The sequence below is a fragment of the Ictalurus furcatus genome, chromosome 17 (assembly GCF_023375685.1).
Source record: "Ictalurus furcatus strain D&B chromosome 17, Billie_1.0, whole genome shotgun sequence".
In the NCBI taxonomy this organism is placed as follows: Eukaryota; Metazoa; Chordata; class Actinopteri; order Siluriformes; family Ictaluridae; genus Ictalurus; species Ictalurus furcatus.
In genome coordinates this window covers 5,363,078-5,388,587 of record NC_071271.1, presented here as the reverse complement: position 1 = coordinate 5,388,587, position 25,510 = coordinate 5,363,078, and the positions used below count along the sequence as shown (strand labels likewise).

Sequence of the window (25,510 nt, the reverse complement as noted above, 5' to 3'; positions counted from 1 at the left end):
CTGGATCGCTCTTGGGCTCAAAAACGGTTTTTCACACTTCACCAAAACACACTGAACTCTCCAAAAAAAAAAAAAAAACAGATTTCCAGTCAGGAAAATATTGTAAGTGTGAAAACTACTTTAGTCCAACCACTCTGCAGCCAAGGTCGTTTTCAATTCAAATCTATTTATTTCTAGAGCACATTGAAACAGCCGAAGCTGACCAAAGTGCTATACAGCGGAGAGGAAACGAGAAATCCAGTTCCTAGACTTTTCAGACGTCGGATTACACGTGCGCTTCGTGAGCTGAACCACACCCTGAAAAAACACAAAACCTTAACCAGGAGCAACATTAAATCGTAATGTTAATGATGGTATGTAGAAACAAAACATTGTAGAAATTAGAAGACAACTACAGCATTTCTACTGGAATCCATTATCTTACAGTATATCTTCCCGATATATCTGTTAATCTATTATTCTTACACTAGCTACAACAGGAGAAAAAAATCAAAACGCTTCATCTGAAAAAAAAAAAAAATTTAAAAAATGAGGGGGAAACAAAACTATGCTCTATATGTACGGACGGAGCCTTAAAGAGACGAGACATAATGAGCGAGACTTTACTCACCTTCTGTTAAACAGACCGTTCAGGTAGTGATGATTACTGTAACTGGTAGAAAACGAGACCCTCGTGGCCGCAGTGAGGCTAGAGGCAGTACAGTCCACAAGCCAGAGACGGACAACAACCATGTGCTCAGTTTTCTCTGTTCTTGCAAGAGCTAATCCTTAAAGTCCCTAAATAGAACATGGTGTAATTTTTTGAATCATCCTGGAGATAAAAGGATGGCACTTTTTTTTTTTTTTTTTTTTTAAAGAAATGATTCCCTCATTAAGTCATTAAGTTTTCCCTGATTTCAGGTCATCTCGAGAGATCTGGAAGAAGGAAGGGAAAGAGGACAACAGACTAAACGTAAAGAACAGACAACAACAACAATAACAACAATAATAATAAATAATAAGCAACTCCAGCCGTTTCTGTTTTTAACCAGCTATAAATATGAATATTACATAAATACACTCATCGCACTATTGAGAAAGCTCAGAGAAACATCATATGCAGTTTAAGAAAGAATAATTAGTCCCCACCCCATTACATTCCCCATAATGCCTGAGGAGAAGCAGACAGAAAGAAGGAAGCCATTACTTGTCAGGGTTGGCGGCTGCCTCTTGTTGGACAGCAGCAGAGTTCATCAAATTTTTAAATTGCCCCAATCTGGCAACGTCTGACCTAGGTCATCACTGACCTGCTGTCCTGTGGTGTCTGGATAGAGAAGGCAGAGAGGTATGCATTACGAGCAGAATAACAAAGTCCTGGGGGGGGGGGGGGGGGGGGGTGGTTTGCACAATCTTTTAATAGTCTTCATATATATATATATATTATATATATATATATATATATATATATATATATATATATATATATATATATATATATATATATATATTTTATATCTCTCAAGTAGTCCATTTTTCAGAACAGTATAAAATGTCTGTGTAGAGTCAGGAGTCCATCTGAGGCAGAACTTTGGAATTCGATTTTTCAGTTATAATCTACTCAGGGAGAACAAATCCATAAAAACCAAACCTAATTATTCAAAAGCAAAAACAGAAAGCACAGAACAAATCCATCATGCGAGTGAAAGAATGTAGGCCATACTGGAATACTGAACTTGTACTGAAATATATATTTTATATATATAAGTTGTTTTTAAGGACAGAATATAATACGCTGCAGATTAGGTTATATTGTCCTGTAATACGCAGGCCGATTCAAATTAGCGCCTGGTCTTCATTCAGAACTGTACGTAGGTTTATAAATCACCAGTATGAGATATGACTCCCTCACTTCACCACGCCTCAGGCTCTAAAGAGCGCTTACAGTACTTGTTTATACGATATTTATTGGAGTGATATTACATTCCCATTTAAAAGATGTTTAAAAATACCCATGTTAGTTGACCATGCATAGCACGGTCAGAGTTCAGTTTGATAAATAAGAGGCGTGTCTTCTGTAAGGATAAACACACTCCACATCACATGTCTGCGATGTGTGTAAATGCCAGGAAGTTTCCCAACACAGGAGAGAGGAGTTTGCATTATTCAGGTTTCTCAGTCACATGACAAATTGTGTTGTATTTTTTTTTGGGGGGGGGGTCTTATTAACCTCAAGATAGAAAAACAAAGGCTGGTGAGCGACGACTTTTTATTATAGATACTATAATGTAAGTAACTTCCTTATGAACATATTGTAGACGTTCAAAAACATGACGTATCTATAAAACGGTTAAAAAGCGTGATGTGTTTTCATTAATAAATAAAAGATTGTAATTGTCGCCACATCACTGTGGTATACGCAGAATAACACACTCCATATGAATGTAATCCATGGTGTGATGGAACTTTAAGTGACATTAAAAGAACTGATGTATCACCGCAACGTGGAGTGGATTACTTCTCACATGAGAGCACAGGCTACCCTGTAATACCACACTACAGCCACTGGGGGCAGCAGCGCACACAACTGCACCACATAAAACGGTTTTCAGGCCAAGCACTGAGGCAGCTTTAAAGATCAAACAGATCGCTGGATTTTTCCTACAACATAAAGGCTTCCCACTTAGATAAGAAGAAGCCAGACAGAGCAATCAGACTAAATGTAGAGAAAAAAAGGGTTTAACGCAGTTTCACACCAAGTTCATGTCTCACGAGGGTGAGAAGTGTCCTCTCTCTCTTTCTCTCTCTCTCTCCGTCTCTCCAGAAATACCCTTAATATACACTTCAAACAGGAAAGAAGGTATTGAAGAAAAATGATTTCAGACACGTCACCTTCGGGTGACCTTGACCCTGTTTGGATCAACTGCAAAATTTAATCAGCTCGTCTGCTGGTTACAGTGATGAGTCCATATAAATCCTACAAACATCCACCCACTCTTCTTCAGATATCGGGCTGACGAGAATCTCGGCTGGAACGAACGTACGGGATGGACGGAGAGACGGACAACCTGAAAACATAATGCTTTCACCACTTGGCATTATGCCATAATAATCAAAAAAAGGAATTCTCTAATTCAACTTTTCTTTAACAGAGAAAACTTCATATTTATTATTATTATTATTCAGCTATGAATAATTCAGAATGGTGATCTTATAACAATAAAATTAACATCGTTCAATTGCTTCGTAATTCATTTGCTTTTAAATACACCTACTCTCTGATCGTGATAGATACCGTGTTGCAAGCTCTCTCTTCTGCACCATGAGATCCTGATTAAATGCATCGACCTCCTAACTTTAGTCTCATTTATTGCCAATTCATCCAGAAACTACAATTACCTGTCTGGAACCACTTATCTCTGAACACCAGGGTTTGTTTAGAGAATCCTTGGACCTTAAAAAAAAGCATTTGAGGAATGCATTTTTAAGGTTTAGAAGGAGAAGCAAGCGACACAGTTACAGTACATTCTCCTTAACTTACTTGCTTCGACAGTTGCGGTCCCATCAATGGTGGACAGCGAAGGTTGACCTTTTTGCTCTAGGCAAGTCCTGGAGAGGCGTTTTTGTAAGGGTAAAACATTTCCCTCACTGCTTGCTTCAGAGTTCTGCATTCCCTTCTCACAATCCATGACTAAAGCCATGGTAATGCAGTCTTTGAGAGAAGAAGTTGTCACCCTTGCGCCTCCACCAAACCCTGATCCTTGATCCTCCTGCCCCTCCATGACTTTGGAGCCTGAGCATGGCATTTGCCCAGGAACCTGTCCTCCTCCATTGCTTTGTGAACGGACCTTGCTCTTGGCTAGTTCTATCCCGGGCTTGGGCCCCTGCTGGCTGTAGACTTTGTAGCGAATCATAAGGATGATGATGAAGACCAGCACAGATGCCACGATGATGCCACCGATGATGATGATTATGGTGCCGCCCAAGAAGTGGCTGCGCAACACATGGCACTGGGTGAACTCGGCATGTGTGATGAATGAGACGCAGCCCACCTGCCGTGTGGCAGTCAGCGAAGTTATGCCATCCTCATACACAGCCAGCACGCACAGGTCGTACTCACGCCCAGATGCCAGATCTCTCACCAGAAAGTCCTGATTTGTAGATGGGATCATCCTACAGAGAAAATAGTGTTTATTCACAGCCAAATAATGCTCGAAACTTCGGTCTTTAATAATAACATTTTCTCTCGAATGTGTTACTGACGTCACTCAATAATACTTCAAATGTATAAGTATGAAAATAGTGTCATCCTTTATACATCTAATTGCAAAATGAAGGTGTAACCTGGCTAGAAATTGGACCCATGAGCACACACACACACACACACACAAACATACATACATGCACTTGTGTGAAATAAAATGCCTATAAGTAACAGTTTGAGTGTTTACTAAAGCTCATGGACAAAAGATTTGAGACACTATGAAGCAGAACAGTTTTCAGACATAGTCTTAGCTACATGATGTGGGTTATGATCGCAATCACATCAGTCTGTCTGAAAAATGAGAATGACCGTGCCGGAGTAAGAACTACCACTTACCTGTAGACCAAGGTGTCATCTACTGAGCTGTTGTACTGTATCTGGAACATCCTGATACTTGGGAAATGCTGCTGTGAAGGCCATCTAATGAGAGCCGAGTTTGCAGTGAGCTCAGCCAGTACTGTTGTCTTATCTTGCGTCCTTGTATCGTTGCTATAGGAAGAGCTGGACTTGGCAGATGTCAAGATATCAGATGGTCCTGGATCAGGTTCCTGGACACGATTAGTGCTATTGGCCAGGTGAGGAAGTGGAGTGACCACAAGTTCCACAGTGCCTGTGGACTCACCAGCAGCATTGGAGGCAATACAAGTGAATACTCCCATATCTTTCAGGGAGGTGATGTTTATTTCCAGGCTGCCATTGCTAAAGGTGAGAGTGCGGGAAGTGTTCGAGATCAGACGACCTTCGGGAGAAATCCAGTGGACTTCTGGGTCCGGGTCACCGTTGGCTTTACATTTTAAGCTAGCTGGCTGACCCTCCATAGCAAATGTCTTGAAGGACCTCCTTGTAATAACAGGTGGCTCACAGATGAACTCTTCTTCAGGAATTGTCCAGAAGTATTTAGCGGTAAGATCGCTAGGCGTGGCACACGTTTCCAGGTCATCTTCTCTCGTAAGCCGTCTTAACCAGAGGAGCTCACAATTACAGTGGAGTGGGTTTCCTCCAAAGCTAAGAACAAGCGAGGTCAGTGGAGACCCCTTGGACTTGGCATAAACTGGGATCCTAAGAAACAAAGGATCAGGAGGAATTTTTTTCAGTTTATTGGATGTCATATCTAAACGTGCTAGCTTGTGCAGGTTAGAAAACACTCCTAAAGGGACATGCTCGATAAGGTTATGGTCCATATTAAGTGTGTTTACATTGGTGAGCCTCCCAATGGTCTCCCAAGGAATGTCCATCAGGTTATTGTAAGACAGATCCAGGTCTTCGAGAGTCCCCAGGAAGTCATCAAAAGCATGTGGAGAAATGTTATGGAGCTGGTTGTTGGCTAAAATGAGGTGCCTTAAGTTGGTCAGACCCTGGAAGTGGTCATCGGTGACCACACTGAGGCGGTTGCTGTCCAGATGCAGCGCTCGCAGCCGTTTGAGGTCAGCAAAGGTGTAAGGCATGATCTGGCTGATGGTGTTGCGCGACAGCGTCAGGTGAAGGAGACTCGTCATGTTGGTGAAGTCCCTCCTCCTTACTGCCGTGATGAAATTCTCAGTAAGACGAAGTTCTACTGTCCGGCGATCAATAACTGCGGGTACAAAGAGCAGGCCTGTCTTGGCACAAAGAATAGCAAGCGACGGCGACAGGTTTTGGCACATGCAGCGCTTGGGACAGAGATGTCCGGCGGTAGAAACAACCAGTATTAGCAGAGAGATGACGAGCCACTCCATCCCTTAGAGTTTTGGGAAACTGCAACACAAAACAACAAGACATGCTAATGTGAGAACAACGAACACATTCTACGCAGATAATCATTTAAAATCCCATTTCGTAGCTGTAAAATGATGCAATATTATAACATCGCATACGCAGTATATACAGGGATACACAAGATTCTGACACGATAATTGATATGAAACGATACACTTTTATTTTATGATGATTTCCACCTTCATTTGATTAAAACATTATAAAAGTATAATAACTGAATACTAATCGTACAGCGTTTCCTCCTACACTCAAGGTGGAGTGTCTGGAGCATAAGCCTTCTTATTTTACATTCTGCTGTATTATCTAGGTGTGCTGTGAAAGTCACGTTGCCATCTGAAGCCCTAAACATGGTTTTGAATCCTGCGTCCTCCACCACCGTGTAGAGTCTCATATCTACAGTTATTAACTCGCCGAATGCCTCAGTGATTCCTTTAGCTGGACTGAATCAGCCGGGAAAGGCTGTCTGAATGCAGCAGAAAGATTTTGCTGTGTGTGTACGCGTGCGTGTTGCTTTATATTTTCATCTAGTTCTACAAACCGACACAAATGGGTGATGTCAGCTGAGATTCGTTGACATGTTTGTGGAATTAGCACCATTGTATGGTTCCCTGGCACATTCAGTTCCTACTTGCTGCTGACTGAAACGATTTTCACAAGGAAATATGCTTGGCTTTGAAACAAAGGACGGTGTACTTTCTTTCTTTCTTTCTTTCTTTCTTTCCAAACCACCAGGGAGGTTTCCTTCAGAATCAGTGGCATATTCGCATTTGCTTAATTCCTTGCAGAGCGGCAATAGTAGAGTCATCCGCTTGGCTCCTATTCAGAGCTGAGCATTACTACTCAGGAAGTCGCATGAGAGATAATGTACTGGGGTGAAATTTACCGATGCATGTTTAAGTTACGCGTGACTCGGCGCCTGAATTAAGTCCATCTTGTTCAGTAAAGGCTCGGGTGAGCAGCAGTATCGAGCACAATCACCTGATAATTCGACGTGTCCACAATGTTTTTACCCTGAAACGCATCTTCGACCATATAAATACACTCTAAAAACTGTGGAATGGCATTTAAGGGCAACATTAAATATAGATATGATATTATGTAGTCATTTGTATGACTCGAGGCTAGGATTTTTACTTTTTTTTTTTTTATCTGGTGTAACGGAGGATACCGAAGGAGAGGGCATCTTAAATTGGATACGTTACTTGTCCGACTTATATATGTCAGCTTGATTATTACAATAAAATTAGGAACTCCTCCTAGGCTTATTTAAAGTGAGCTGTAACCATAGCAGCTTATCCAGAGAGACCAGTGGGCTCATTAGTGGTATACAGGCTGATGACGCTGTGTGGATAAGTCCATGCTGTGCAATGCCTGAATACAAAAGAGCAAACATGATGGTTTGTAATGTATATAATGCACTGGAGAGTGTAGGTTGTATCAATAATACTGTGGCACGCTTGCTCTTGGCCCTTAGAGAGATGCATAGAGATCCTACAGACAGCACTTCAAGCTCTGTGAGCCATAACCATAGGTGTGATGAGTCTCTGGGGCTGAGAATACAGATAAGAATCCAAGTTTGTCTGACTCACATCCCATTGCCAGAGCCTGGAGAAAACACCGTGCAACAGCTGCTACTGGTGCTGGACCGGTCTTCGTTGCACACGCCCAGGAGGCCCGAATTGCTTGAGAAACAAGCCAAAAAATATACGGCAACAGATTACCTTTACCCTTTCCAAGCCGTTCGATCATTCATCCCGAGTTGGGTTTTAAAACGCTCAACAACAGCTACACAGGATGCAGCTTATTGGCTTTTCTTCTGCACCCAGGACGATCACAAAGGGTTTGGAGAGTTGCCTCGAGCCCGTGCAATGCCTGGGTCTGCGATTCCTCCCCTATTTGGATGACCGGCTGCTGTGTAGAGAGTTCCAACTGCAGATCATGAGCCAGATAGAGCTCCTGATATCACCTCTGCACACAGGACAGGACATCAGCATGAAGCTTGGAGCATGTGCCATGTGAACCTTTCTGACAGAAGACAGAGTCGTCTCGATTATGGATATGGTCAGAGAACACACCGATACATACAATGCACATACGTAAGGCTTCGATGTCTGCCAGGGATGTTCACAGCTGAAACCATGGTTTTACCCAAAACGCGGCTGAAACACGGGGAGTCTGTCTTTAGTCGCTACAGGCCTAAACTGTGGAACTCTCTCCCTGACCACCTGCATGCAGTTCATTCAATTAGCACTTTTAAAAGGCATCTCAAAGCGCATTTGTTCACTGGGCATTTCCTCAAACCAGTTCATTTTCCATACTTGGTTTTATTTTATCCTATTTTACTTGCTTAGCCTTTTATTTCTTACTACTGATTTTATTTCTTCTGTAGTCTTCTATAAAGCACTTTGTAAACATCATGCTATATAAATAAAGCTGAGTTACAGTAACAACAGGTATCACCTGGGTCAGATGGGTCGACAAGAATGGCCAGAACATAGCAAAGATGACGCAAGGACCTTTTATACGTTACTCATATGGGTTCATGGACACGAGATACTATTGTCACTCTGCAAGCATACTAGAATCCTCCACTAGTTCTGAAGGAAAGTGTCCTGGTCGACCCCCTATTCACTTTTTTCCTTCACTTTCTATTCACAAATTACTGACTGCAGATAATTATTCAGACGAGCTTCTGCTGAGGATTGCACCACTCGGTCCAGCCCAACGTGGTGCAGCCTGGAGGTCACTGGGATTGCTGAAGACGGTACCACTTAAAAACCGTAAAAGATGGCTGTGGACCTCAATTCATGTGAACAGTTATGCTGTGATGGCCAGGACTACAATTACTATTATAGCCTCAGCACTGCAATTACCATAAACAGTTTAGCACTCAAGTCTCAATCAGTGAACAGTGGAGAAGTTCAACAAAACAGACTTCATGTAGAAACTGTAATGAAATGTTCCTGGTTACACAACTGCACTATTTCAGCATGTAGTATTAGCGCATTTATAGAAGGGGTGTATTTATTTATTTATTTATTTATAATCGTACTATCTGGTGTCACCCAGATGAGGACGGGTTCCCTTTTGAGTCTGGTTCCTTTCAAGATTTCTTCCTCATAGCGTCTCAGAGTTTTTCCCTCAGCACCGTCGCCTCTGGCTGCTCATTAAAAGATAAATTCATACATTTAAAATCTATATCATGAATTTATATATATTTCTGTAAAGCTGCTTTGGGACAATGTCCACTGTTAAAAGCGCTGTACAAATAAAACTGAATTATTCACAGTGCGCTTGATTTTAGTTACTGAAAGCAATTTCATTTTCAGACAGGGCCCTTATTTAAATTGCATACAGTTGATTGCATGGATTACATTGGGGGGGGAAAATCAGCGTTTGCTGCAAATTGAATTGCCTGTTCACCCTGAGTGTCAGGAAATTATGTATCTGGGGACATCCTAATTGTGTCACGCCATATGGCTGGTACGACACGGCTCGGGGATGAAGAGCTGCCAGGTCGCATTTAACATTATTTACTTCATCGATAGGTGCCGTTCTCCAAAGTGACATAATTAAGACAGTTTACAATCCAAACTGTTGATTACCCTTCAATGATTTCTCCATTGCTATAAAAAAAAAAAAAAAAAAAAAAAAGAACAAAGAGCATGCCCGAATGAGTCCTGATTTAGTTCTAAGCAGAGCATTCCTACTGATATTCTTTTTCTGCACTTTCATTTTTAAATGTATTTCATGCATGAAGGCATAGACTATTCCCACACGGTCTACTGAGTCTAATAAATTAGAAGGCTTAACCTCTTCCACTTGACACTGTTGTGTTTGGCAATTTCCTCTTTAAGAAATTCTCAGTGCAGAATTCCCCCTCCAGAATCAGACGTGTGCGTGTCTATTCTTTCATTACATTTTGGCTTATAATTAATCAATCAATTAATTAATTAATTGATTGCAATAGACATCATTTACAGAAGATGAAAACAAGTCCATACACAGTTTACTATTAAATTCATTGACTGTCTCGATGGATGATGATTTTTGCTGTTGATGGGAGTAGGAGTAGTAATAATAATAATAATAATAAAAATAATAATAATAATAATAATAATAATAATAATAATACTACAGTAGCCATTTTGAAGAAACGTCTGACAAAGCTTGTGAGCCTGTATGCGTACCATATCTACATCTGTGATCTCATCTTGTATTATGAGAAGAGTTAGGAGCAGCTCTGCATTCACACCCCCACAGTCCAGGGTAGTCAAGAGCAAATATCCTGTCTCATTGGACACATCCACCCGTCCCCTAAATACATCAGCACCCAGAAAGGCAGAAAAGACCTGCAGTGTAACTGTCAGACAAGCAGAGTATAATGGCACATGGCACTGCATATCAGATAAAGATGAAGAGCCACAGAAGCCTAAAAATTCACTGAAATGTTCTCCAGAATTGCAAATGATCTCGACTCTGACATACTCTCCACTTCAGCAGTTTCAGATGTTTTAGCTGCTTCAGATGCTTTTCGTATTCTCGAAACAATTGGACAGAACACATGCATTTGCACAAAAACCAATCTTGCAAAAAATATAAACAGTTATTTATGACACCGGCTACAAACTTTGTGACGATGTTGCATCAGACATTTACATGGGCCTTGTCAATGACAACAAACTGTCTGATTACTGGAGCAAAAGCTCGGTTCTGACTTCTGTTTCCCAGATTCACAGGCAAAGACTGGCTCCTAACCATCTCATTGTCCCTTCAGCTACAGAACCCGGAAATGATGGTAAGAAACAATATATGGATATCGAACAGGAGTGTAACGATGCATCACAATGCAAAAATTTGTAGATGTGGAAAAGTGGGATTCACATCGTGGGATTCACGTCTAAAGCAATCGCTGAGAACACAAGAGATCCCAATCTGTGCAACCCACAGAGTTAAAACACTGTATATAGAGAGTATGCTGTTCCTGATGGCTCCAGATCAGAACAACCAGCACACAACTACTATATAAACAGTAAAAAGAGCTTTTTAGTATCAAGTGTCTCTGCAACCTACAGTGCCCAAGAAAGAGGTTGCGGAAAACGGGCATCTTAACCGACTTTGGAGCTCTATTTGCTATGCATCTATTTGTTATTTCCCCACTTTAGCGGGGACTTTGATTATTCAATCCAATTATTCAATGATATTCAATATCATTATTCAGTGATTATTTGGGGACAATTTATACATTTATTTATTTATTTTTAAGATATGGTAAACCTGTAGTACATTACAGGTATAGTACAATTCTTTATTTATTTACTTTGATACAAACAAAAATACACATTGCTTGGCAGTGTTTATGATTCAGACAATAAACAAGGAGTCTTTTCAGTCATAATTTTCCTTCAGTTAAATTTTATTCAAAATATTCTGAGAATCAAACTGAATCAAATAGCGTAGCCAGTATCGTGAAACGAATAGCGTCATGGCCGAAATGTGTCGTTCCATGCCTAATGAAAGTCGAATCTACAAAACGGGGATATAAACTGTTTGTCCTGCCTGACTAAATCTCTGATTAAACTTGGAAAAATATTTTGTCCATCAAGAAAAAAGGGGCCACCTGTACAAACAGACAATAAGCCTGTTGGATGTCTCTCTGCTCAAAACTGGTTACCAATTAGGCATAAATGTGGAGAATTTTCACACCAGTCCCTCTCTGTTTGAAGAGCTGAGCCAACTACAAATTGGAGCCTGTGGCACCGTCAGCCAAACAGAAGCGGCTTTTCAAAAACAACTGCTAATGACCTCCCGAAGCGAGCAGAGATTTGACTGTCTCAAGAAGGGTAATGAGCGACCAGGGTGGCTGGAGTAAAAAGGACATTTCCATTCCAGCAGCTGTGCTGGATTACAACAAACACCAGGAGTAGAGCCGTCAGATGCTCTGATAGGTTACTACAGCGAGGACATAAGTTCCGATTATTTTCCCAGCATTACTTGGACATTTCTGTGATGAATCTTTGCCTACTGCAGAAGAAGCTGTTGGAATCAAAGCAGCAAAAGCCCCTTACGCTGAAATCCTTCCCTGAACATGATACTGTATATATATTCTACAGTTATTTTGTACTGTACAGATTCATTTATAATTTATATACTTATATTCGGTCATTATATATTAATACTACAGCGCTGCTGAGCTCTAAATATCATCGGGGCCTCCCTAAGCAACATTGACAGCTCATACAAAAACCGCCGCATCCGCAAAGCCACCAACATTTTGGACGACCCTTCTCACCCCTCTCGTGGCCTCTTCACCCTCCTGCATCACAGAAAGGTACAGGAGCATCCGTACCACCACCAACAGACTCCACAACAAATTCTCCGCTGAGACAGACTGATTACTCAACACCCTGCTGCCTCCCGACGCTCCCCTGGGCTAGTCAAACACCTAACCCAGTATGACTCAGTACCACTGCACTACCACCTGCACTTTACAATCCTGCATCATATCCTTTTATACTTATAAGACACTAATTGCTGCTACACCATACAAACGTTTACAGATTATTGCTGCAACAGCTTTGCCACACCACACGGTTGTGTTGTCCTGTACAGTCAATGTGCGCTGAACTGTGCGTTCACTGCTCTGTGTATTTATTGCCTTGCGCTCGTCTTACCCTGTTGTGTATTTGTACTTAATGTAGTCGTGTGTACTGTACTGTTATGAGTTGAAAAATGCTCCTGGAGAAATGACATTTTGGTCCAATTTATACCAGTTATATAGCGGAATGACAATAAAAACCTACTTGAACCTTGAAACTTATTGCACACATCTATTGTGCGACAGAAATAAAAGGTATGGGTGACTGATTTAGGGCAATGCAACGGGCATGCTTGAGATTTACTCCTAGGATTAGCTCCTACTCTTTTCTCCAAGACTTGCCCAGAGAAACATTACAGCACTTTTTTTTCCCCTTCCAGAATTTTCATAAATAGACTTCTAAGACTATTTTAAGAGTAAATACCAGCCCAGATCTGCACCGTTACCCAAGAGAAATAAACACTTTTAGAAAATTCCTGACTAAACAAATGGGTATTCGATGTAGACTTAAGAGATTGAGCTTGTGTCTCTAAGTCTTGAACGTTAACAGGAAGGTTGTTCCATAGTGCACCCCCCCCATGTAGGCTTAATTATTCCAGATACTAATAAAGATCCTGCACCTTTTAAGCAGATCATAATAGACCAAATGTTTGCTCAGGCACTGTGAAGTCTAGAAGATCATTCACAGGTCATCAGTGGTATTTAATCATGGATGTGGAAGTTTCCTGGGAGGCAGTGTAATGTGGATAATGCAGGGGTAATATGGTTTAAAATAGCTGTAATATGGTCAGGGTACATGTACTGCCTCAGCAGGCTTCAGGTCTCAATCGAACGCATTAAGCAGTCATGTAATAGCGTGGAAACACTCCTTCCCATGAAAAGTCATGCACAGTTTTCAGTTTAATGTATTTAAGCATGTAATTCGGTGGTTACACTACGCTTTGCAGAAGACCCGGGCTTGTCAAGAGAATTTATGAGACTAGTTTTGTGCCTGCAGGCATTGGATTTACATCTGAACACACAATATTCTGCATGTCTGTTGTGAATTGCTCATCAGATCAACAGAAATCCATCAAATGTGCGTGCAAAAACTCATTTTATTAAGCGATTTAAAAATGTCAAGGAACCCCCCCCAAAAAAAACAATGCGATAGAAAATATAAAGGCTGTGAGAGAATATCTGCACTACCTTAAACAGATTTTTTTCCTTTAGACACCTACTGTCTCATTAATGCCACCGGTTACTGGGTAATTAAACAAAAAAACTGACTTTTCCAGCACTGGCCATGATGCCGAGTGCTGAAGATTGTGCACTTGTCCTTTAGCCACTCAGCTAATTAGATTACAGTTCCTTTTACAATTTTTTTTTTTATCCTCCAGGAAAAAAAAAAAAACCCAGTTCTTAATGACTCAACTATTGCCCAAAAAATTTGTGCATGCTAAAAATGCTGTACACTTACTTTTTCAATCAAGGTCCGTCAAGGAGAGAAGAAGCTGAGTGATTGGGAAATGTGCACAATCGTCAATAAATACCGTTTTGAGCTCGACTGGGAGGTCAGGCGCTTAGGTCAGGAGCTGATGATTCATAATTATGAATCTTTGCATTCATAATTTTTCCTTCAGTAGTCCACTTCAGTTTTATTTATCATACTTTATTTACATAAAGATTTCTAGACTATTACAGCCTCATTAACTTCACTGTACGTTATTTGGGAAAGGAATTACGTGTCTTTTGCCTCTTGTACTAATCAGACATACCACATTTACTCTTGAATGAATTTAGATGAACTGCAGTTATGATGAAGCACGCACAAATCTATTTGATGTTTAATCCCGAACCTCGGCATTCTTTCCTTAATAAGGTCCTGGAATAAAATTACAGCACACATTCCACGCTGGCAAGAGGGTTTTACAGAAACAAGAATTTCGAGTCCATAGAGCGTTCCATCTCCAAGCTACACAAAAGAGTTGCGTCTTTTTTTTTATTAGTTTAAAAGGACTCCGAGTGAATCTAGGAGGAAGAGGTTATAATTATGGCATGCTTTTGCCTTTCCATGTGTCCGAGTAAGACGGATTCTGGGTCGCTAGACCACGCTAATCATCACATTACGACGTTTAGTCAATTCACTGCTATTTTGCAGAACTTGACTGCAGAGCATTTCACAAGCGTGTTATCATGCATCTCTCACACCGCTCTCTCTCAAGCTTCTCCACTGTAAGAAGTTCTGTAACGCCTGCTGTGGTAAGTGCTCCCATTAAAGTTGAGAAGTGCTCCAATAAAAGATTCGACTGGAAATGCTTAAGTTCCCACTGAATGCCCCAATTTCTTACTCTTGCTGGTATGTAGATTAGAAATGTATCCACTAAAATCTAGACACAAATAACTTTTTTTCTCCCCCACTTAGATTAGATCTGCCAACTCACACACACACACACACACACACACACACACACACACACACACATCATGTACAGCGGATATTTAGAAGGAAAAAAAAAAGTTTACAGACCCTTATTAAAATTGCAAGGTTTTGTGATGTAAAAAAAAAAAAAAAAAAAAAAGGAAAGCAAGAAAAATCACGTCAGATCTTTTTCCACGTTTAATGTGAAAGATTCAAGTGAAAAAACAAGTAGAAACATTTAAGGAGAAAAAATAAATAAATCAAAGAGAAACGTACAGTAACCTGGTTGCATAAGTGTGCACACCCTTCAACACCTTTTGCTTGTAATCCAGCACTCAGATTTTTGGGGGTAAGAGTCTACTAACTTCTTCATTTGAAGCCTTTCCTTTGTTGACTTGGAGTTGTGCTTTGGGTCGTCGTTGTGTTAGAGGGTGATTTTGGAGCTGTCCATGATTCCCTCTGTCTTGACTAGAGCCTCAGGCCCAGCTGAAGTTAAGCAGCCCCATAACATGATGCTGCCGCCACCATGCTTCACAGTTCACAGATATGGTGTTCTCTGGGTGATTAGCTCTCTGGTTTTGGCTCCAGAGATAGCTTTTAGAATTATGCCCTAAACAGTTTTACTTTCATCTCATCAGTGCATAATACACACACCTACACAAAAAAAAAAAAAATTTAGGTAGGCTTGGATATTCTTTTTTTTGGTGAGAAGGCTTCTGTCTAGCCACACTGCCCCAAGCCTGGACATATAAATAACACAAGAGATTGTGCGGGGAGTGATCAGTTCTTGACGATCCAGATGTTCCTGCATCTCCTTTATTGCAACCGTAGGTCTCTCGGCAGCCTCCCTGATAAGTTTCTTCTTAAAGTTTGGAGGGACATCCTGTTCTTGACATCGAACATTTGGAAATTCTTTTATTGCCGATACCCTTCGACAGCGAGATCCCGTACATGCTTTGTATGCTTTCTTTTGTGGACCATGGTTTCAGCAGTCAGATGAAAACCAAGATCGTCACAAGAAAAGCCTACAGAAACAGCTGGTCTTTATTTGGTTGTTGATCAGAATCACTTCAAGGATGACAGCTGTATGATAATTATTTCTGAGTAATTATGAGTGAGGAAGAATGAGTTGAAATGTTCATTCTGAGCACAGTCACATGCACACCTACGCAACCAAGTAAGCTTTCGTTTTCCATTTCTGCTTGTTTTTTTACTTGAAATTTCTTGATCTCTATCACAATTAAAATACGGTAAAAAAAATAATGACACGATTTATCTTCATCTTTTTACGATCGCAAACACCTCGAATTCGTACAGCAGTGTGTTGACAGTTTAGTATTCACTGTAGTTGAACCTTCTCGTTCAGAAGTACATAAACCCCACAAACAAAAATGGAGAAGATAACTGCAATACTTTTTTGGGAAAAATACCAGTGTGTACCTGACAAATAAATGAAAAAAACGCCAAGCTCTCCAATCTGACGCTTTCTATTTCCTGCAATCTCGAACTGTAGAAGGTGCTCTTGTTACTTTCACAGGGGACTGAACTGCAAATAACCGCTGATCAATACGTTCTATTTTCGTTACAAGAACCGAACCATAGCCCTGCAAGCTGTCCTGTAACACCAAGGAAAATGCTGTGCTGATTATCTGGTACATAGCGACTGGTCATTTGGAAATGTCTCCATTCTTTTATTTGGCTCTGGGCTCCTGGAATGTCATGACAGAAGTCATGAGAGTTTTTTTGCGATTGTTGCGGCCAAAAATGTTGGACTTTGCTGCGCTTTTTTTTATTTTCATTTTTAACGGAAAACCTATTTCAATTGGCGAAACTGCTGTTGCACGAAATAGTTTTGCGCGCTCTTACACAGTGATGTTTGTCGGTAGACGAGACCTTTTAGGTGTACTCATGTTCGACGCACGTGGCTCCAAGAGGGCTTTGGCTGAACGCAGAATCGGAGTTGGCCGTGTGCGACACACAGTATCGTATTCAGTGTTGGAAACTTAACTTTAGGGCTGCAACTAAAGATTATTTTCATAAACGATTAGTTGGCCGATTATTTTTTCGATTAATCGGATGGGGGGCAAACTTTCAGGTTCGTGAAAAACTAATGTGTTCCATTTGAGACGATATCACCTTTCTAAAATTCATACACTAGACCAGTGGTTCGCAACCTTTTGTGAGCTCTGGACCCCGAGCATATTTCGAACAATCCACAAGGGCCCCCTCACTCCACAACAATTATAGGTTATATATTAAACGGTCATTTCTAATATATGTTGCTTTATTTTATTAATATTTAACATTAATAATATTAACATTGGACATTTCAAATTGAATTAAAACATTTCAAGATTTAATTTGGTGTGACGTTTAATTTGACTCTCTGAATTATCTTTTGTTTATTTTATCCATCAATGCGATACTTGAACTTATCTACCACTCATAGGTTTTTGCAAATGATCATTTCATTTGTAAATAAATTTAAAATAAATCCACCAATGAACGATCGTCAGCACAGCTAACGTGATCTTTGCAAATAAACAAATATATTAATATTAAAAACATCTCATTTGAATATGTTTTGATACAGTTAACAAAAAATATATATGTAATATATAATTATTATTATTTAAACATTTTAAAAACTTTCCTACGGACCCCCTGCAATTACACCACTAACCACTAGGGGTCTGTAAACACTGCACTAGACGGTAGTGCATAGCGCATTAACTTCAAATCTTACACCAATATTTAAACAGATTAGGTTGCTTGCTTTCAGTGACGGATTGCACAAAAACTTTCCCATTCACCCATTCACAATATGCAAATCCCTTTTATGTAATTCTTGCCTCTGAGGCTGACGGAGTAGAGCTGTCCAAGATGGGGTTTTCCCCAATAGCGTCTACACCACCACCTTTAAACACAAACACTTGGCTTTAAGCCTGAAGTATACATGGGGATAGAAAACACAGACTGAAGAAGCAGATCAGATTTTATTTTCTGTGCGGTCAAATCTAAAACAATGCAACAAGCACGAGCAACAACTAAAAAGAGAATAATATAGAACAATAAATGAACAAAAAGACTGCAAGCTAATTCAAATAAACATAAAATAGGAGTGTAGTGTACGGCCATATCGCCCAGTTACTGCCACGTGAGTAGTCCTAATTGAAATTAACCACTTCAAAATTTGGTTGAATTGTACATTACATCCAAATCAGGTAAAAAAAAAAAAAAAAAAAAAACAACCATACAAACAAATAAATAAATAAATAAATAAATAAATAAATCTTATTTGGATAAACTAAGAATCACAAATTAAGTGGTCATTTTTAATATTGTTGCAGTCAATGACTGCCTGAAGTCTGGAACCCAAAGACACCAACAGATGCTGGGTTAGGGTTCATGATACTCTGCCAGACCTTTACTGCAGCGGTCTTCAGTTCTGACTTGTTCTTGGGGAATTCTGTCTTCACGGATTTCACTTGCTGAAGACGAAACTGCTCAGCCGGATCCAGGTCAGGTGATCGACTTGGCCAGTGCAGAACATCCCACTTCTTTGCCTTAAAAAAAGTCTCCGGTTTTGAAATATGCTTCAGGCCATCGTCCATCTGCACTGTGAGGTGACGTCCAAGCGTCTGGTTGAATGTGAGAAGATAATATCGCCCTATACAGAATTCATCCTGCTGTCTTTAATCAGCACTCACATCATCAATACAAGGGAATCAGATCCACTGGCGGACATTCACGCCTACACCATAAGATAAACTGATACACTTGAGATCATGAGCAGTTCCTGCATTTCTCCATACTCTTCTCTTCCCATGAAGTTGATCTTTGTCTTATCTATTCATAGGTTTTTGAGACTTACAAACTTGTGGCAAAGCCTCTGCATTCACACTGATGAAGTCTTCTCTTGGTTGTTGACATTGAGACAGATACGCCTACCTCCTGGAGGCTGTTCTTGATCTGACCAACTGTTGTGACTGAGTTTTTCTTCACCAGGGAAAGATGTCCATGGTCTTCCAGGCCTTTCAGTGTTCCTTAACTCAGCACGGAGTTCTTTCTTTTTAACAAATGGACCAAAATAACTGATTCCGCCACACCTAATATTTTTACCATCGCTCCGACTGGCTTGCTTGTAGCATTCTGAATGAATAATATAACGCAAATGTCTTTTGTTAATTTAATGTGCTCTCCTATAAAGAAAACATGCACACAGTTCTAACCGGTAAGCTGACCAATCGCTCATTGCATCGATATACGAAAGATTACTGACGTGGATTTGACGTGTCGTTTACTTAACCAGCAATACAAATGCCTTCCAGGGCAGGAGCAGCTGTGTACGAGCGTGTCCGATAAGAAACACGAGGATGAGCCGCGCTCTCTTCTTTCCAAACGCAGCTGCAACACGACAGAAGAAATGGCATCTCGCAGACAGGACTTTGAACAATGGCGGCAACGAGAGAGGAGTCAAAAACACTCAAATCAGTAAACGCATGGTACGATGCAGTGCGCACAGAAAGCAGCGAAACGATTAAAAACCAAAGCAGCTAAAAACTCCTGCTTGGGAATAAGTGTAATGAACTGAACTGTTGATGTTACAGCATTATATGGTCGGGGCTTGATTTTTTTATTTTTTTTTTCCTCGGCGTAGCAGTAAAATATGTGTAGTGACTTCGGAGTTTAATGAGGCCGATGAAGATTTATGACGAGACAACGTCTGTGCGATTTAGAGAGAAAGATCCATTTAAAGATCCATATATTTCAGATTATTCTTGTGTACTCATTTAAAGCAAATTCCTTACCAAACTCTTTGTTCGTCATTTAAATTGGTCGTTATTGTAACAGGGAATCGTCAGTAGAGTAAAATGTTTTATATATTACGTTATTGCAAAATTGAACCAGAAACCCCAAGTGATATTTATTACGCCGATTTATCTATGATTTAATCGGTTATTTGTCGATCTAATCATACGAATAAACTACCATAAAATATGCATTTTTTTGCAGTCTAGATGATGTCATAAGTGTGTGTTTAATGCTGGCTTGCACACGGCACCTACTGCCATACCCGGAATCATAATCATGCTGAAACCGGAAGATAGGTCACCCAGAGCACCGAGCAGTCAGGTTTAAATAAAGTTTAATTATATTAAAAACCTGCAGCGTGTGCTTGAACGATGTGACAGAACATTCCGATTCGGTGCAAATAAGCTGTATGTGAACGTTTGCCCTATGAGATTGGGTTGGTATTTCTAGCAGGGGTGCGTACAGGTATTCAAACAACTAGTTAACTGTTTAAAACCACTAAATATGATACCTAATAACCATTTGAGGAACGAATAAATAATAATAAATCACTATTCGATTATCCGTTAAGTCCAATTGTAGTCAGTGAGAATGTATGGAAAAGATGTCTGGTGATATTCTGGTGCAAAAAGCAGCACTCGCATGGCGTCCAAGTTAGAGGTTTAAAAAAAAATTATAATAAGTATTTGGAGAAGGGTTTTTTATTTATTTATTTATTGTCATGAGGACAGGAACAGGTGGTCAGATATGAAGCTGGCAGAGAGCTAAACATTTACAAAAGAGAGACAATCCATTTCCAACAATGTTCAGTACAACTCCATTAGGATTATTAAACTACAATGGGCACAAATCTGGTACGTCTGGTTTGTAGACTGAAACAGCAGACACTAAAGCTTCTGCTGTGCATTTAATACTTCTGTATGTCTGACAATAAAATAAATATAATATTCGCCTACACCACATTACTGACGCATAATTCATCATCATCATCTTCTAGCAGTTAACCAAATATATACACTTTCGTTACGGATATAAAACGAATTCCACGTGGCTCGACGTGCGCGTTTGTTTTTCTGTAAATAGCTAAAATATATTTCAGTCAAAACATTTATGACCTCATACAGTAATTACTCGTTATAACGGATCTCAAAATGGTTAACGTAAAGAATTCGTATTTACATCAGTACCTGGTAGTTGCATTTACGTGATCAAGCTGCAGAGTCTCTAAGAGAAACAATAAGAAGTGTCCATCAAAACACACACCGATTCCTGACCAATCAAGCGGCATCTATAAAATGGAGGCCATGACACGGCGTCCGACTCATTCATTACATCAGAGTAAATAATCCCTGATATATACCGATTTTTAAAGGCATGGATTAAAGTCGTTTTCATGAATCATTTATGAGGCTATACAGGGGTTTACATATAGCATATGTTCCAGCTTGCCACACAGATTTCATTACGAAAATACACCCTTATTAGACGATTAATTAAAAAATAAAAACGTATTTGATCACTTAATTATCCCCGAAACGTGTGTATTTAGATAGGTTTGGTGTTCATTCAAAATTAAGGTGTAGAAATGTTATTATACTCCATAAATTAACCGGTAACATTTAAGATGATGAGAAAATTCAGTCTTTAGAAATCCCTTTACTGCGGATTGTCGGACGAAACAAACTCATCGTCTAAAAGACGCTAGGAGTTGTACGAGTGCTGGATTTTGACTGTCTTGGGTTTTGTAAATGAACTGTTGCCATGAGCGCTCCCGCTCCCCCCTCCCCCCAGGTCACATCGAGGTTCCCATGGCGACAAGCGGCATCATCAGAGTCTTTCTCGGAAATTCAATTTGTTCCCACGACGTGAATGAAGGTCAGAGCGCATTTTATAAAATCTAGGTAAATCCAAAAGGACTCACAAAAGGTTTGAAAACGCAGTGTAATCACAGACTGTGAGTGCTCGCTGCCCTGCGGTCATCCACAGAAGTGCGGTGTGAATACACAGGAATAAGGCTCGTGTAATTGAAAATAATCATACTGCACACAAGCAGACGTCCTGCATCAAGGCCGATCTAGAAAATCTGTCGAATTCAAGAGTATTTTAATTAGTGTTTACCTTGTGTTTGTTCTGAACTGCTAACACTATTAAAGACAAAAAGGTCAAAAGGTCGTCTAACGTTATTCATATTAGTGAGTAAAAGGAACACATGTTGGTTTAGTCTTTAGGACAGTTTAATCTACACTTTTTGTGCACAAAATGACAAACATTCATCTTCAAAAAAAAAAAAAAAAATCTATAAACAATCTCCTACAGCGCTGAATGTCATGCTTTGCTACGTTGCATCACTGAATATTAGCTAGATTTTAGCCCTAACCGAACGGGTTTATCTTTCTATTTAACTACGATTTCTGAAGGATTATAATGACGCTGTTGGTAATTTAGTCTGGATTACTGTACCCTGGCTTGTGTATGTTAATACAGTGCTACATCACATGCCCCTTTGTGCAACAGCAAAAGCCAATTCGCACCCGTATTTAACTATTCATTTCTTAACATGGACAAATTCACACGCCGCACTGTAATCAGTAATTGCTTACATGAAACACATACTATGTGGCTAAAAGCATGTGGACACTTGATCTTCACACTCATATGCGCGTGCTGAATGTCCCATTCCAGCCTTATTCCCGTCTTTTGCTGTTATAATGCGCTCCAGTCTTCTGGAAGGCTTTGCACTAGATTTTGGGGCGTGGCCGTGGGGATGTGTGGTGGTCATTCAGCTACAAGAGCGTTAGTGAGGTCGAGGTCAGGCGCTGATGTTGATGCGAGGAGGCTCCAGTTCCAGTTCATCCCAAATGTAATGAGTCAGTAGGGTTGAGGTCAGGGCTCAATGCAGGATACCCGAGATCTTCCACACCACCCTTGGCAAACCGTGTCTTTATAAACCTCGCTTTGTGCACAGGGGCATCGTCATGCTGGAACAGGTTTGGGCCTCTGGGTTCCATATGGGTGTGATGGTCATGGGGTGCAAATACTTTTGGCCATCTAGTGTATATCGAGTTAAATTCTTCAATTATAATTAATGCTTGATAGTAAATGGTTTATAGGGGTGATTATAAATCTGCAGTTGTTTATGTTTATGTGTACAGTAAAGAATTTGGGGCAGATGCAGATATATAAAGTCTATTATTATTTTAATTATATGTCGGTTCATATCCGTAATCGTTTTTAACCTGTAATGAAGACCACTAGATGGCATCAGCATATTAAAAAAAACTATAGCATGGTAGTCTAAATCATATATAAATAAAATTTGATATATTAGGCAGAATCGTCTACCTTGAAAATCTTGATACGCTACCTACTATGTATTTAGACCAAATATAATTTAGAGTATTTATAACGCTACAGAATCCGTGTATGTTCCACGTATACTTCTTTTATACTCCTAACATTAGTATAGCATTTAAATTGATTTGCAGTGTTAAGAAATAGAAATAACACAGATATGTTTAAGAAGTGTAAATGGTACTGTGTTTTCCTCAGACAGTACGCCGTACGTTAGTGGGACCAGCGTGGCGTAATTTTATCACTTTATACCCAAACCTGTTGTGGCCAAATTGTACTTCTTACTGTATTATTGCCTTCCAAATATGAGAGATGCTTGGATTGTGGCTCAGCTCTCTGGCGTGTAAGGATGGCATTTCTCTCTTCCTTATCGATTAGTGTGACACCGGCTAATTGCAGGTTTCATGAGCTCAGGTATACGGAAGAAAGCCGTCAGCGCCTACTCTAAACGAGTTCAGCTGCCCTGTGACATTGTTCGCGTGACAGTTAAAAAAAAAAAAAAAAAAGAAAAGAAAAAACAAAACATGCAGCCTCGCAGCTGCTAGCTGTCGTAAGTGGGCTGGAATTGACAGTGAGTAAATGGGGGTAAAGAAAGGAGAAGACTAAGCATGAGCACATGAGATTACTACATCACTTCCTCATGAAATGTTTATGCAGTGTCAGTTTCTGGAATCTAAAAGTAATGATAAACCTTTTAGTGGCTTAGTCGTTAGCACGTTTGCCTCGAACCTCCGTGGGTGAGGGTTCGAATCCCGCCTCTGCCCTGCGTGCGAGGAGTTCGCATACTCATCTCTGAGCACGGCGGCAAAATGCGCTGCATTGCCATTTCATTTCATTTGAGCTTGGGTAAGTGTCTGTGCAGCATTTCCCCATTTTCGTGTAGGTTTCCTCCAGGTTCCCCGGTGTCTTCAAACACACAGGTAGGCAGATTGGTGTGAGCGAGTGTGCGTTCATGGGGCTCTGCTGAGGTCCCATCTGGGGTTCAGGATTCTCTTTATCTGCTAGCATAAAACCTGAAAACCTGCACTTGTGTCCATCCGCGCACTTCAAGACGGTGTTAAAAGGGAGAGGTTTCGATGTTTCGCATCTTAGAAAGATCTTAAAACTTCCTTAATTATCTCAATAAAAACCATCATCAAAGGAGGGAAAGTTAAGGCAAAACATCTTTGGTTGGTAATTAAGTGGTCAGTTTTTATCTTAAGAGGGGAAAAAATCAGTGGTTTAGTAATGAAGAGAAAATCCCGAATCCCTACACCAACCTCCTTGATTATCTGAATTAACTCACTAATCCAAACGGGTGAACGTTTCAAGGGAAAAATTGATAGTTTTGCCTCTTAGAAATCTTGACCCCATACTGTTATCATCTTTAAAAAGGGGTTCTTTCATTGTGCCACATATGTGCTATGGAAAATCAACCGGAAAACAACTGAATCAAATAATAAAGATAGATGCATTCTCGTACAACTTTAGCGCGAACTTTAGCAAACAAACTACGCGCACGCATGTCATCCACACACATTAGCAACGCTGCCAAAACTGACGAGGAAGAACGAGTGACCCCTTCGAATTTGAATCTTGACCTCATCAGAGGCAGGCTTTGCTCTTCCTAATACAGTGCCGCTGTAAGTCTTTGGCAGCCTGTGCTCAAGCTGGCATGATAAACTAAAACTAAACGCAAGACTTGAACAGTCCACATTACTGGAAAAAAAATAATAAATAAATAAATAAATAATAACCATCATCCCCATCAAAACATCAGACTAGCCAGACAAAAGGCTGTTTTCCCACTGACACAGCTCTGTCCATGCCTCGTCAGCCCTCTTGGGAAGGACACCAGGATCTAGGCTTGTGACCTGAAACATCTGGAACAGCATCCACGCTCACATCCTTGAGCAGAAGGCAAGGAAACCTGTTAATGAAGTACTTTAGATAGGATGAATGTTGCAGTCGGGTATTTCTGTATATCGGTCACAGCTGCGTACTGAAGCAGGTGTACATCACAACATCCGAACTACGGGGAAACTTCGACACCATATAATCTGCTGCTGTGATGAAGAAGGTCCTCGTAGAAGAATCCAGCCAGCTGTAGTTTTTTTTCCCTTCTGGCTTTCTATAAATACATGTTTTTTATGCCAAACGGCCAGCCCTTCATCTTCCGGATAACGTTCCCTTTTCATGTAAAGCGTGGGCTTGCTTCCACTCCTACTTTCCATCCATCATTCTCATCACTTCTTCAGGTTTGCAGAACGCCAGTGAAAATTGTTCTGAAGCGAATGTGACAAGGGAGGTTTGAACGCAAGACTTTTCCATCTAACGGCACGGGTTTGCGCTTGAGAAAGAAAGACTTATG

The 25,510-nt window shown here is 40.3% G+C and overlaps 1 protein-coding gene across 1 annotated transcript; it reads right to left on the bottom strand.

The window, feature by feature from the left end:
• Window positions 1–875: 875 nt before the first annotated feature.
• On the bottom strand, window positions 876–6,197 carry zgc:172282 (leucine-rich repeat and fibronectin type III domain-containing protein 1-like protein). The gene is made up of 4 exons (XM_053647520.1): window positions 4,577–6,197; window positions 3,518–4,149; window positions 1,187–1,303; window positions 876–915 (listed from the first exon to the last, which is right to left on the bottom strand). Exons 1-3 carry the CDS (start codon window positions 5,953–5,955, stop codon window positions 1,233–1,235), a joined length of 2,082 nt encoding a protein of 693 aa, XP_053503495.1. The 5' UTR covers window positions 5,956–6,197; the 3' UTR covers window positions 876–915; window positions 1,187–1,232.
• Window positions 6,198–25,510: the final 19,313 nt, after the last annotated feature.